The sequence below is a fragment of the Cyanistes caeruleus genome, chromosome 1, assembly GCF_971803275.1.
Source record: "Cyanistes caeruleus chromosome 1, bCyaCae1.hap1.1, whole genome shotgun sequence".
NCBI classification, from domain to species: Eukaryota; Metazoa; Chordata; class Aves; order Passeriformes; family Paridae; genus Cyanistes; species Cyanistes caeruleus.
Window position 1 is genome coordinate 150,323,383 of NC_141701.1, and position 15,350 is coordinate 150,338,732.

General features: G+C 49.3%; 1 protein-coding gene across 1 annotated transcript; it reads right to left on the bottom strand.

Annotated features, from left to right (window-relative positions):
• Nucleotides 1-143: 143 nt before the first annotated feature.
• Nucleotides 144-15,310, bottom strand: KLHL40 (kelch like family member 40). The gene is made up of 6 exons (XM_023922037.2): nt 10,148-15,310; nt 6,534-6,694; nt 5,084-5,191; nt 3,794-3,979; nt 2,613-2,759; nt 144-1,845 (listed from the first exon to the last, which is right to left on the bottom strand). Exons 1-6 carry the CDS (start codon nt 11,291-11,293, stop codon nt 1,734-1,736), a joined length of 1,860 nt encoding a protein of 619 aa, XP_023777805.1. The 5' UTR covers nt 11,294-15,310; the 3' UTR covers nt 144-1,733.
• Between the last annotated feature and the right edge of the window lie 40 nt (nt 15,311-15,350).

The following is a 15,350-nucleotide window of genomic DNA, read 5'->3' on the forward strand; positions in this document are numbered from 1 at the left end:
ATGAATCACCCAGGTATGATTTGTGATACCAGAATTTTCACACCACTTTGAGGCAATTATTTTGAGAGAAAGCAATTCTTTAAATTGTTATTGATCATCACCCCTTTTAATGGCGCTAAGACATCACAGAATCATAAAGTTGCTAAGGTTGAAAAAGACCTTTAATCTCATCGTGTCCAGCCACCAACCCAGCACCACCACCATGTTCATCACTAAACCATATTCCTAAGTGTCGCATCCACACGTTTTTTGAACATTTCCAGGGATGGGGAGTCCATCACTACCTCTTCCAGTGCTTTACAATCATTTCTGTGAAAAAACTCATTCTAATATCCAATCTAAACCTCCCCTGGCACAACTTGAGGTTGTTTCCTCTCACCCTGTCAGTGTAGGCACCCTTCTTCCTTCTAGTCCTGGGTAAACTCCTAGTTGTGGTATCCAAGGGGAAGAGCTGGAAGGATACAGATCCTAAAATTTCAGCTCTCAAATGGGGGAAAATAACAAGAAAAGATGGGGCTCTCCATGGGGTTGTTTTGCTGCACATGTCCATCACAACTTGTGCTCAGTCCTTGTCTTTGGTTGCTGTGAAGGATCAGTTTCAGCTCTCTCAATGTGCAAACACAAGGGATTTATTTTGGAATAGTCACATTTATTTTTAAGTAAAGCACTGGTCAGATGGTGTGGGCATCAGGAGATTTTTGCTCTAACAGATCTTTTTTTCTGCTGCCAGTACAGTCGTGTTTCTATCAAGACTTCATTATTGACAACTTTAAAATAAATATGCATTTTTCCTCAGTCAGAAATTCTCTTTGAGACAAACACATCTGAGGTCTTAGCAAAGTAAAATACTCTTAAAAAAAAAAAAAAAAAAAAAAAGTCTGAACATTAAAAATAAGACGAACAGCAAAAATATAAAACCTTTCCCTAAAAACAGAATTTGTCCATCCATAGGTGAGGACATTGTGATCTGTGATTGAGGATGAGGAGCCCAAAAGGCTGGAGATGACCACACATGGCATCCCCTGTCCATCTCTTCCTCCTTTCCCACCCTATAACTTCCATGACTCCTCCCTTCCTGAGACAGCTCCAAGTCTCTCATCACTCCAAATCCAAGGTGGAGGTGAAGAACTAAGATTATTTACTTTTAATTCCAACTTCCAAAGTGCTTCTGCAGCTCACATGATCTTTAACTGTCTCATCCCAGCAACACTCTTCACTCAGGAACTCATCAAATTCTATCAGATCTCTCCTGTACCACTTGACTTTAACCCTTCCTTCACCTCTCCAAGGATCACTCTGCTGACAGACACCTTAGGCTGGGAAATGCTTTTTAGATATCTTTCCCTGGGGAATGTCATCTTAGCCCCCACTTTCTGCATCTGCTGTTTTGTTGGAGAGGTCCGAAGCAGTTTAAAAGATGGGGGAAAACATGGAGAAAGAAGTCAAAAAATGTATGATCTATTTGTCCTGTCTCCTGAGACAGGAATAACTAATTTTTCTGTGCTTCTCAGCCTTGCCCAGCTCCTTGCAGATCCCCTCTGTAATTACCTTGTGAGCACCTTCAAGTTCCCAGAGGTTTTCCAGATACTCTCCCCTCTTCCCCACTTATCCAAAAAAGAACCAATCACAGATGCAATGTCCTGGGCAGAGTCCAGATGCCATATCCCTGATAAGCATCTCCCCCATCCCTCCTTGCCCCAGCACCCCGTGGAAAGAAGAGCAGTCACGCCTGACTACATCTTCGTTAGGCGCAGAACATTGAGGCGCACGGGAAGGAACGTGGCACCGGAGGCGTACTGGATCTCCCGGAGGACCCCTTCCCACTTCTTCTGCTCCTCATCATACCTGGGGAGAGGCAGGCAGACATTTAATGGTGAGGAAATATCTCCTTTCCCTCTCCACAGCTGCTCTCTGTAGTGGTGGGAGCCCTGGTGCGTGGTGTGACATCCCACAGGAGTTATTTGGCCACAAGAATCTGCGTGGGGACTTTCAGCCCTGGCGTGCTCTGGTCTGGGGGATGTGGATATCAGCACGTGGTCTTGCAGGGGTGGGGATATTTTCCTTCTGGGAATTGGGCTGATGGCACCAAGGTGGAACATCCACAGCGAAGGACAAGAGGATCCTGCTGAGGGTGCCAGAGCACCGATGTGAGGGACAGGAGTAGCCAAAGCTGCATTAGCAGCTGTCACTAAATGCTTTCTGCCCACTCCTCTTGCATGTAAGACTATCTGCTTCCCAGCCCAGACTATCTGCTTCCCAGTCTGAGCACTGACTGCTCCCAGGGAGAGGAAGCATCGCACAGATGCTGCTCCACACCAAAGGGGAGGCTGGAACCAGCTCCAGGCAAAATGTCAATGCACAACAGAGCTAAAGGAGCAAGCTTTCCCTGGTCTGTTGCTGTGTGAGGCTGGGAGAGATCACTGAAGCACCAATGTGCCCTGCAGCATAGCACAGGTCAAACTTCCCAGACACCCTGTGCTGAGCCTGCATCCTTGTGCTGGAGTGACAACCCCCATCTCACACTGACGGCATAAAAAAAAGACAGAAATTATCTATTTCGTTACTAAGATCCCTCCCCTGCTCCCTTGGACAGCCCTGGGGAAGGTTGTCACCTCCAAACATCGTTCAGCTCCGTTGGCACCAGCTCTCCCGACTCCGTCTCCACCGTGGCGAAGCCCCCGAGCAGGTAGAGCACCCCAGACAGGCTGACCAGGCTGGCAGAGCTGCGCTCCTGAGGGAACTCAGGGAAGGTGTCCCACCTGCCACAATGAGAGAGGGGGAAAGTCAGAGCATCCTGGCCACCCCCACGGTGAGGATGGCCTCAAATCAGGATTCAACAACTGAGCTCACTGGTGACAGATCCAGTTGTGCAGGTCTAGGTGGGATGGGACCATACCCTGGCTGATTTTAGGGAAACTGTTCCCATCATCATTGTTCAACTTTGTTTTATTTTTGATGTCTGAAGAGAGTACCTAGAACAGAGGCTAGACAGAGTTAAAGGAATAAAGTAGGTATTTATTTTAAAGGTCTTCAAAGGATGCACCTTGGGCAGTATAAGAGCCCAGCCATGGCTCTACCCAAGATGGATCCAGGATGGACCCAAGATGGACCTAAAATGGACTCTGAGACATGAATTTTCACCCTTTTATAGTTTTGGTCCATTTTTTACATTTTGGGGTTAATTGTCCAATTACAGCTTCTTACAGGTTATGAAGTCCCATCCTCCCAGATTGCTCTCCTCAGTTTGCAGCTGTTTGTACTTTTTAAACTCGATACTGCAATAGTGTCCTTGGCTCTGGGGCTGGAAAAGGATTGTTGTGTCTGACTAAGCTGTGAAGGGAACTTGCTTACACTTTATATGAAGTTCAGAGTTACATGCTAATGCAGTACAGAATCTGGAAAATATGAAAGTTTAAACTTAAGGCATCACTTTGAGTGCATGGACCAGTACGTCCCAGTGCTGGGACTGCAGCTGCAAGAGCCACCCAAACTCAGAGGGTTTATTGTGTTGGGTGAAGCTGCCAGGGAACCCAAGGACGGCGCAGTGGGTGAAACCACTTTGAGGATGAGCCTGAGATGATCCAACCACAGTGACTTTGGTCATTCCCAGCTCTCTGAGGAACCATAGAATCCTAGAATGATTGGGTTGGAAAGGACCTTAAAGATTACCCAGTTCCAACTCCTCTGCCATGGGCATATAAATTGGAGGAACTGACATCAGGAGTCACAAACAAACTCCAGAATGGTTGGAAGTTGGAAGTTACTCCTTGTGTAACCACAACTCAGGACATACTTGTTGGTGGCAATGTCGTAGACCTCCACCGAGCTGGTCAAACCTGAGTCGGTCACACCAGCTGCCACGTAGATTTTGTCCTTGTGCACGGTGGCTCCGAACAAAGAGCGGGCGGTTTTCATGGGAGCCAGTTCCTTCCACTCAAACTTGGCTGGGTTGTAGACACACATCTTCTTCAGGCACTTCCTGGAGAAAAATGAGAAGGAAAAGGAGCCTCAATCGCCTGCCAAGGGGTAATTTTGCACTGCAGGGGTTTGGGGGTGTCTGCTGGGAAGAAGGTGGGGTGTCTAAGGAAGATTTTGCTCCTTCACATTGGCATGAGTGGAGGAACACCCCCTTTATTGGGTGTGCAGCCAAGGATGTCCATGCCTGGAGGCACCATGTGTAATACATCCCCTCCTGCTGTGCCCACTTTGGACAGGAATCCTGAGAGCTCAGCTTGGTGCTCACACACCTGCATACAGGTCCAGACAGCCAACAGCCTCTTAGGACCTCTCACAGCCATCAAGGCTTTGTTTTATTGCTCCTGATCCACTGCGATGCTGCAAAATATCCTCAGTGTTGTTCCTATCACCAGGTGGGCAGTGTGAGGTGTGAATTTTATGCACATTCACAATTTCAGACCAAAATCCTTCCCAAACAGGACCAGTCCTTGCTGGAGTTTGGAAAGTTTCATCTGCAGTCAGTCACATTTGTGCCCTGCAAGGCAGCCACGGTGATGCTCCTGAGAGAGGCTTTTCCTGCTGAGCTTGTCTCCTGCAGGAGGGCAGGATGGGGTCAGGGTGGATGAGGGTTTTCCCTCCTGTTGCAAATACATTTTGACTATGGTGACCCCTCTGCTCCACAAGTCCAACACAGAAGACCCTAAAAGTGAAGTGGCTTCTTGCCCTTCAATGCCTTTCCCAATCTGTGTGACATTTATTTTTTGTAAGCAAAGGGGATCACAGAATGGTTTGATTCAGAAGGATCTTTAAAGACATCTCACTCCAATCCCCATGGGCAGGGCCACCTTCCACTAGAGCAGTTTCCCTTACAGCCCCCTCCAGCCTGCCTCCAGGGATGGGGCAATACCTTCTCTCTCCTCTAAGGACACTGCCACCTTCCTGATGTCCCTGCTGGCCTCTGAAGGTTTTGGAAAGGGCTGCAGGCACCAAGGTGAGCTAAGGGGGATAGGATCCACATCTCCCATCCCATCCAGCCCTCCTTAAACCAGGCTGAGGAGGTACCAATTCTGCTCTCCCACCGGTTTGGGGCATTGCCTCCTTGATTTTCTCTTGCTTTTTGACTTACTTGTCACTTCCTTTGCCCCCGATGACGTAGACAAGATCCTTGTGTGATACCACTGCGTGGCCATAGACTGCGTAGGGAAGGGGATCGGCCTCACCCCACTTGAAGGATCTGGGTCAGAGAAAGATGGGAAGCAAAAGGATTTGTAGCCTGCTGGGTGACACCTGGGGGGGATGGCACTTCCCAGTCCTAGAGGGGAGCACAGGCTTGGCCTCTGTCTCAGAAACACAAGAGAGGGCAATGAGATGGGCTCAGACAGTAAATGTGCTGATCTTAAGAAAGGGTGACGGTAAAATAGGCAGAATATTTATGCTGATACCCATTATTTTCTTGAGGTCTTCAGGTAGGTATAGGGAGCAATAATGACCCCTTGAACCTCATTTTCTCCAAGCTGAGCCCCTCCAGACCCTTCCTCAGCTCTGTTCCCTTCTCAGGGCTCACTCCTGTCCCTCAATGTCCTTGTTGTCATGAGGGGTCCAAAACCAGACACAGGATTTGAGGTGCAGCCTTACAGTGCCCAGCACAAAGGAAGAAACATTTCCCTGGTCCTGCTGATCCTGATCCAGGATGCCACCAGCCTTCTTGGCCACCTGGGCACACAGCTGGCTCATGTTCAGTCACTGTCAGTCAGAGTAACATCAACCAAATAAAACCAGGGATAAAGTGGCGCTGATCACATCTCTACAAGATTCAAATTGATACTCCAACCACCCCCGAGCACTTAGCAGGGGCAGAAAAATTCTTTCCCAGAGTCTGCAGGGGCAGAGAAATGCCCTGCTCTGTGGGAATGGAACTGGTTTCAAATCTCTGCCTATAAAACAGACTTGGAAACACACACATCTAAATATAGCCCAAGCAAAGGCTTGTTGATGCCTGCTGCTCTGTTCTCTTTGGGACAGAGAGCAGCAGGCTTTGGAAGTTTCTGTCTCCTGAGAGAAGAACGGGATGGTGCCTTTTAATAAAGCTCATGAGCTAGCATGGGTCAGAGCCCATTGTCCAAAAAGAATTGGATATTAAGCCTGATAACAATCAGGATGAGCCATCCTGTGACACATCTGACAATTTTGAAAACAAGCTTTTCTGCTCAAACCTCTTTCGGTGAGACCACAGTGAATGTCACTGAACCTTTAATCAATGGGAAAGAGCAGAAGATTAAGCAGAAGGAAAAACACCTCTGCACATGTTTCACATGAACACATACTAATATCAGTCCCAGATAACAAAATACCCCCATGAAGGCTTCCCTCTCCAGGAGGGTCAATAAAGGGAGCAGCTGGAGCGAGACAGCTCAGAGCCCCAGGGCACAGTTTGAGACAGTCCCAGTATCCACATGCAGAGTTCAAGCCCTTCTCCCAAACCTTTTGACCCCTGGAGAGCTGGAGTCACTTTGCATGGCAGCTGCTCCACCTTTTCCTCAGCCCCCTCCCACCCCACACTGGCACTGAGCACTCACAGCCGGTCGTAGCACAGGACTGAATCCAAGGTCTTCTCTCCTTCCTTCAGTTCCTTCCCTCCAACCACAAAAATTGAGTTTTCTGCCTCCCCCAGGCCGAAGAGGCAGCGAGGGGAGGGCAGGGGGGGCATCCCCAGCCAGTCTGCGTCCAGATGGTCGTACTGGAAGGGAACATATGGTCATTAGCGTGTGCCCATTTGTTTAGCAAAAGTCAGGGGCCAGAGGTGGAGGACAAATCTGTTCCCATGTGCAGCTTGGTCACCCCAGCAGCACGCTCTGCAATGTTCCTGTGGCTGTGCCTTTGTCACCTGGAGCAGGATGGGAGGTCTGAGAGCAAACCCAAGTCACATATTGTGTGAAAAACAAAATATGACAATGCATAAGAGCAGAGATGGGTCTGCAGCAACACGTTCTGCTCCATTCATCAAAGCCTGGACTTCAGAGAATCACATTAAAGTTGGAAAATATCTCTGAGATCATGGGGTCCATCCTTTGACCTCCTTGTCAGTTCCATGGCACTGAGTGCCACATCAACACATCACCTCTAGGGATGGTGACTGCACCACTTGCCCAGGCAGCCCTCAATGCCTGATCACCCTTTTGGCAAAAAAATTCTCCATGATGTCCAACCTGAACCTCCCTTGGTGCAGCCTGAGGCCTTTTCCTCTCATCCTGTCACTGGCTGCCTGGGAGAAGAGGCCAACCCCCAGCTGGCTACAGCCTCCTTTCAGGGAGGTGTAAAGTGACAAGTTCACTCCTGAGTCTCCTTTTCTAACTTGGAACCTGAAGCAGGCTTGGTCATCTTTGGGTGAAAGACTCCCTTGCTGGACTTATAATGGATTTGGATTCAGTCCATTATATTCAATCCCAGGAATCCAATCCTGGGATTGGAGGAATGGAAGCATTTCAATCCCAGAAATTTTCCTGAACCTTTTCACGCATAGCACACCTCACAGTACTTCATCCTGGCATTTCCATCTCTGCCAGCTATCAGGGTGCTGCCAGCAATGCTGGCTACACAAACAAAGTGTGCCAGTTCCATCTGACAGATGAGCAAGCTGATGGATCAGATCACCAAATCCTTGGACATCTGTAGATCAAGGCACTGCCTCATCTCCCACCAGGAGAAAAAAAAAAAACAGGAAAAATTCTTAGTCTGAAGACCATGAGCACTATGCCTTAATGGGAACTGGGGAAAAAATTTAATGTAGCTTGATAGAGGAGGGAAGGATGTCTTGCAGCCAATTTTGTGGGACTGCAGGATGAAGCTGTGACACAGCACTGCCTGGAGAACTGTTCGCCGTGGGCTCAGGCCAAGGAGCTTCAGCATGATGGGCTGGCTCCAAAGACTCGGCCTCAGCTGCATGCCTGTGGTTTTTGTCTCTTTGTAGGCTGTGGTCCACACATGTGTTATTTATAGTGCAACCCTGAGCAGTTCAGTCATCAGGATAGTTCCTGCCTCTTGATGGATTCAGCATTGTTTTTGAGTGATAAATCTTGCAAGCGACAAAGAAAGGATACCCTTTTCCATCTGAAATGTCAATGGAATCATTTTGCTCCTGCCAAAATCGGCAAGGCTCCTGGGATTTATCAGCATTTTTATATTTTGGTGCCTGCCCTTAAATCTAAATTATCCCTGACCTAATGCCCCTGGCTTCAGCAGGAGGAATGTGAAATTTGTGAGGATAGAAAAAAATCAGAAGGTGTAGGGAGCTGTGGCATAGAGCTTGCCATAGAGCTGGATGTCTGAATATGTGGTTTGAGCTGGAAAAAAGGGCTCAAAACCTCTCTTGCTCATACAGCAACTGTGAGCTACATAATGACACTGATGTAATAAACCAACCATTTGAAAACTGATTGACAAATACCTGTAGGATTTGTCTGATTCTCCCAAGCACAAATGACATGGTGATATGTGAAGTGACCCTTCTTGTGGGGAAGAGTTAAAACTGGCCCCATGATGCTCAAGGCATTTGCCACTGAGTCAGTGGCAAACTGGGAGCTGAACAGAGAAATCTTGCTGTTTGCAGCTTAGAACCACAGAGTACTCTGGGAGGAAGGACCACCAAAGGTTTTTCATCCAACCCACATGTTCAGAGTGGCACAGATCTGGAGTTAGAGCAGTTTCCCAGGGCTTTATGCAGTCAAATGTTAAATGTTTCCAAGGATGTTGCCCCACCCCTGGAAGTATTCAAGGCTGGATGGAGCTCTGAGAAACCTGGTCTAGTGGAAGGTGCCCCTGCTCACAGCAGGGGTTTGGAACCAGGTGATCTTCCAGGTCCTTCTCAACCCAGGCCATTCTATGATTGTCTGAAGGTTCTGTGACCTCTCTGGGCCCTGCTCCACTTCTGCTGGGAAGATTGATCTTTAGGCACAGGTTTGGGCTGAATGCATCAGCCTGCTCTTCACAGGTAACTGATGGGGTGTGCCACACCTCTGCCATCATGGACTGCCCAGTGTGAAAAGCTGTATCTCAAACAGGACACCCCCAGCACCTCCTCAGCTTTCCCACTCCCTCCTGCTTTATAGGGCTGGGGTTTCTTCCTCTTGGCTACTCATTCCCTGAACTTCACCAGGTCTGCACAACCCCCTGCCCCTTTCCAGGTGAGGACAAGCATGGTCCCTGCATGATCTGCAGTCCTATTGATGAGAGCCAGGAGTCATGGGAGGGATCAGGGCTCTAAGCTTGGCAACCACCCTCATTTTATCCTTTCTGCCTGGAGATGTTATTGTTTTCCCCAGAAGATGTGAGCCTGGGACATGTTATTGTTTCTTCCCAGAAGATTTGAGCCATGGAGAGGAACAAAGAAGGGATTTCTGGGTATGGGAGGAAGAACAGAGGATTTACTGGATTCCTTGGGGTCAGCAGGAAGGGTAGGCGCCTTGCCTTTGCTGTCTACAGGGAAAGAAATCTGGGCTGCAGCCCAGGCTGTGGCTCAGATTGCCTGCAAAACTCAATCCAGTCACAGCTTCGTCACTGCTGAGTTGGAACAGCCACTTTCCCTGAGGAGTATCCCCAAAGACCCCTCATGGTGGTTTCCCCTCACAGGATGGAAATGGCAGAGACTCTGAGCTGGACCAAACCCTCCTCCATAGGCAGGACCAGCACGAGGGATGGGGAACATGATGGGAGGCAGGGACATGCCCTGTGTCCTTGGGGTGTTTGCTCTGTGGCTGCAGCTGCTGCTGCTCCTTTTTTTGGCACCTGGCTGTGTCACCTTTGGGTTTTCCTGGGGTTCATAACCAGGGGAGACAGGGGATGAAAAGTAGAACCTGGGTCTGACACCACAAACCTCCAAGTTTGTGAACCCTATGGCAGCCAGGGCTGGGCCAAACTCACTGTTGTAAACAATCCTCTCTTCAGGATTTGGCTCAGGAAGGCTCATTCCTATTTCCTACTCCTTCAAACATTCTTCCTCAACTATCACAACCACCCCTCAGTGGCATTTGCCTTAAAAATAAAGGGAGAAGAATCTCCAGGAAAGCAACCCAGATCATTCTCCCTCATTTACAACTTTCACATCACATGACAACAAATATTATGGCCTTTGCATGGAAGCTAAAGCTTGGTGATGCTCCCAAGTGGCCAAAGAAACAAAAGATAAAGGTAGTACCTGTAGGAAGTAGGAGCTCATGGGATCCTCTTTGTTGTCCTCGTTGTAGTACAGTCCTCCAACAATGAAGATCTGATTCTCTTTGGTCACCAGGCTGATGTGGTTCTTTGGGATTTGAGTAGACAGGGAGGCAAAATAGCACTCGTTGGCATTGGGGTCATAGGCCACTGCTCCACTGTCGCTCACCATGAAAATAAGGTCCTGGAGGAACATCCCAAAGCGCATGGTGTCATTCAGGATCCCAGGGAGAGCATCCTCCTCTGCATCTTCCCCTTCATCCACTGCTCCATTGACAACATTCTCCTTTGCTTGATTCTCACTGTTCTTCTTCACTTTCTTCTTCTTCACCACAGTGAATTTGCCTTTCTGGGCATCCTTCACCATCTGCAGCTTCTTGAGCAGCTCCGGGCTGGACTTGACCATGGCATGCTTCTCCACGTGGTCCCTGATGTAGTCGTTGGGCATGAGGCGGAAGCGGATGCTTTCGAAGATGACGGGCAAGGCCTTCTGCCGGCTCTCACGGTCCTTGGTCCCCACCCACTTCATCACCACTTCAAAGACGCTCTCCTCCTTCTCGATGTTGAGGGAGTCGCTGGAGATGATGGCAATCAGCTCGTCGGGGGAGAGCTGGTAGAACTCCTCATCCCGGGAGACCAGCGCGAAGCGGTCACAGATGAAATCCCGGGCAGCCACGGCCAGCCGGGCGCAATCCAGCATCAATCCCAGCCGGAAGATGGCCAGGCAGTTGCTGAGGCAGAGCCGCTTCTGCAGGAAGGACACGCACACGGTGAAGATGGAAGGGATCTGGAACATGTTGGCCACGGAGAAGATGTCCTGCACGTTCTGCTCGGTGATCTCCAGCTCAGAGGTGTAGATGTAATGGAGGATCTTGCCCATGACATCTGGATCCACATCTTCCAAGTTGATCTCTCTCTTCTTGCTCTCTTCCATGTCTGAGAGGAACATGGCCCGGAAATAGGGGCTGCAGGCTGCCAGCACCAGCCGATGGCAGGGAAACTCCTTCCCTTTGACTTTTAAGACACAGTCCAGAAACTTATTGTGGTCCAACATGTCTTTGAGTCCGTCCTGGAGAAGAGTTTGCTGGTAGAGCCGCAATTCTTCCACTTGATCAAGAGGCAGACCCATGGTGATGAGTAACCTCTCGTTCTTTGCCCCAGTCTCTTTTTTATGGGTAAATATTGGTGGCTATAGCTACACCTGAGTAAAGAAACTTGCTCAAAGCAGAGCTCACAGCCTAGTGGGCTTCCAGACCGCCGGCACACTGGGAATGCGAAGCTCTCGCTACGCTCCCAGCTGTCTGTGCACTTCAGTTTCCAGCTCAGGGCTTTATATATAGACACAGTGCTGCAGAGCTTAAGGAATCCATACTGCAGCATGTGTAAGCCGATCACCCTTTAATATGACACATTGGACAAGGAGGAAGGGAGGGGGCCAGGGGAACAGCTGCAATTCCAGCCTCAGTGATTCAGGAAGGGTCTGTCAGCTCATGAGTCAGCGCGGGGGGAGCGGGAGGTTTCGCTGCTGTGACACCACGGGGGGACGCGTGCGACCCATGGGCTTGGGAAGCGGCCTCTGGGTGAATCTAACAGCCCAATCTGCCTTGTGGGTCATGGGTAGCAAGGCTGGGACTTCCTCCTGATGGTGCTAAATGGGCTGCTCTGAAAGTGCTGGACCTTTAGCCGTGCTGAAAATAGACCATGAAGTCAAAGCTGGAAAGATGCGCTAAGGGAGGGCCTTGTGTGGGCTTGGTGGCATCCCCAGCTCCAGCCAGATCCCATCCAGGGCTGCTTTTCTGCACAGGTTTATCCATTATTCTCTTCTCGAGTCACTTTTCAGGGGTCTGGAAGGGAGCAGGAAATGGAGATAAAGCTGCTTATTTACAGCCCTGTATGGGATACAAGATCTGTGCTGGAAGTGCCCTTAAAATCCTCACTGAAGCAGGAGATCTGGGGACTGTGGGAGAGGGATGGCTTTTTCCATGCAGTAGGTGGTGGAGTCACCATCCCTGGAGGTGAAAGGCTGGACATGGCACTCAGGGCCACGGTCTGATTCAATCATAGGCTAGAGTCAAGCCCAGAGCTCTTTTCCAGCCACACTGATTCTGTGACTCTGTCATACATGAAAATGGGCCCAGTGGCACAGTCTCTGAGCACCTTGGCACCAATAAATCCATCCTTTCCAGATCCTGGTGGCAGACAGAGTGTCTGAGGCAGAACAGAAGTAAAGGAAATGCAATGGTGGGCTTCAACTCACAGATTAAGACATCTAAACACAAGCACTTTGACACTTTCATCACCCCCATGACAAAGTCTAGAGCAGCCTGCCTGGCCTGGAGCTGATGCTCCAGAGTGGCTGAGCTCTCCTGCAGCTCTTGTGCCCTGCTTGCCTACCCATGGATGTCTAGGAGGTCCCCTGGGCCCTTAAATGGTCAGTCCAGGTCCAGCTATTCCCATGGAGCTCACAAAGAAGCAAATTAGTTTTGACAGACATGGGTGAGCAGAGTAGCTATAATTATTAATACCCGTAGTAAAACTTGTGCATGAATCTGTTTTATCTCTTACTGTGGACCCTCTGGGCTGTCTGACACTCAGTGACGGTATAGATTTAATTAACGATTTAATTAAGTCTATGAAAAAATATTAGCCATTATTCTTGGTGTATTTAAAGCCACATAACCCCTTAGCCTGGCACGGATGTATTTATAAAAATTGCCATGATGGTTATTTCTAGAAGTGGGAAGAGGGAGGGAGCTATACCAGTATGAAGCCCTTCTGTACTGGTGTGGTTCCAGCAGCATCTGGGAAGCCCCAGTATAGCAGGGAAATAATCACGAGCTGTTTTCAGAGCTCACATCATAAGCTCCTCTGTGCTGCTCATCTGATCTTTGAACTGGGTTGAACTTTGGGAATCTTTGCTCTCTGACATCTGGGGCTGGACACCCCCACCCTCCCCTCTCTGCAGAAGCTCTGTGCCATCCCAAGTTTAATCCTGTGTTGTTGTGCCACCAGCTGGGATTTCTCCCCCCCACCTCAGCCTTTAATCTCCCTTCAGCCCGGTGTTGTTTTCCTTTTCGTTGTGCTGCCATCCGAGTTTTGCTTCCTTATCGCCCACCCCACGAGGTGCTGCTGCTAAAATGCAGCCCCAGCCCTTCCCAGAGGAGCTCTGGCAGCTGCTGGGTCTCTGGCATCTCCCAGGTTGGTGGCTCACCCAGGGAAAGGGCACTGGGCTGCTCCCAAACCTGCCCTGGGAACTCCATGGGCTTCAGCGGCTTTGCCCAGCAGCTGGAGCAGCTCCAAGGCTTGGGGAAGCAGCCCTGGTTTTCCAAGAGCCTGGGTGCGCTGTCCCCCGGATCTGACAGGGCCACAGCCAGGCATTTCCAATGACCAGTGGCCTCCCACAGTCATTAAATATGTCCCCAAGTGAGGAATAGGATGTGGGAGTGGTGATTGTCCTGGTTTTGCCTGGGAGCGTAAATTTTCCTCCCACAGTGCTGTGTTTCTTTTCTGATTTAGGATGAGGATAATATTGATAACTTACTGATGTTTTGGCTCTTCCTGAGTCGTTCTCACCCTGAGTCAAGGATTTTCCAGGTCTCACACTCAGCCAGGGAGGAGCTGCACCAAAAGCTGGGAAGCAGTGTGGCCAGGAGAGCAGACCCAAACAGGCCAGAGGGATATTACATACCACAGAACATCATTTCCAGGAAATAAACTGTGGAAATTACCCAAAAGGGAGCCAATTTGCTCTCTGAGGACAGGCTGGGCATCAGTTAGAGGGTGATGAGCAATTGAGTTGTGCATCACTTGTTTCTCTTGGGCTCTGTTGCTCTTTCTCCTCTCCTTGTTATTATCATTATGTTTTGTTTCAAATGTTAAACTGTTCTTATCTCAACAGATTTACCTGTTTACTTTTTGATTCTCCTCCTAAGGGGATGAGGGGGAGTGAGTGAGTGAGAAATTGTGCGGGATGAAACCACAACAGTGAGGATACACAGACACCTCCTAAAGGGATGCAGCATTGCAGGAGCACTCCCATAAAAAATGTTGGAACAAAAAAGGGGGATGAAGGAATTTTAGCTATGTCAGGCTGAATAAGAAAGTGTCCAGTGCAGGGCTACTTACTGGGATTTGTAATTACAATAAAAAAATTGCTTTTCTTGGCTTCTTGGTAGAGTTTTCTGAAGGGGCAGGCAATAACCAGAGCAGATGAGATGCTCTTTTCCAGGGAGATGAGATAAATCCCATCCTACAGAGGCATTCAGTGAAGCTGAGGGTTCCTGTGCAAGGCTGAGCTGGTTGAGACAGCACCAGGATGCTCCTGGCCCAGCAGACCTCCTGGGCTTGTCAGAGCAGCAAAAGCTGAAGGGATAACTCCTGGAAAAGGAGGGCAAAGCCCAGATTCTCCTGTGAACTGTCTCTAACAGATCACTCGCTGGGTTGGTGTCTAAGATTAGCTCCTTCTGGCAGCTTCAGCAGATGCAGCTGCTGGGTAAATATAGACCCTTAGTGAATGGGCTATTTTCTCTCCTGGAGTTTCCAAGTCAGGAGGGCAGTGCAGAGTCACTGGGCTTTGCCATGTGAGTCACCCACTTTGACACTGGGAGGTGACTCTGTCCTCCCAGGCAGCCACAGACCTGAGCTGAGCCACCACAGGGACAGAGCCCTTGGTGTCAGCACCTCAGGCTGGTGCCACCTGTGCCAGAACACCTGTACAGAGGGGAAGAGATGAAATTAACCCTGCAGGGTTAAATGGTGGCAGAGCTGGTTTGATGGAAAAAGTAAATCTGAAATAATGGAGATGCTGAGAAACTCTATGAAAATTCCAACAGTGACAGATGTGTCAGAAAGGGGTGTGATGAGATGCCACCAGGGCACAACACCTGCCCTTTACTCCCAGCACTGTTGGTCAGGCTCACACCAGTAAAACCAACCTGGCTTCTAACCCAAAACCCACATGGCTGAAAGTTTGCTGGCCACAGACCCAAGTTATGTATGAAAGCAGAGTAAAAATAAAGGAGAATATGAATCCAGCTGCAGCCCAACCTTCAGTCTGGTGATGACACCAGAGTGGCTTTCTGCTGAAGTCAAAAATGCCTGGTGTCACTCTTTTGGGGGGCAGATCCTTGTCCTCTCAGTGCTGGTGGCTGGGTAATACCACCTGGGTGTCACCTGCAGCCCAGCAG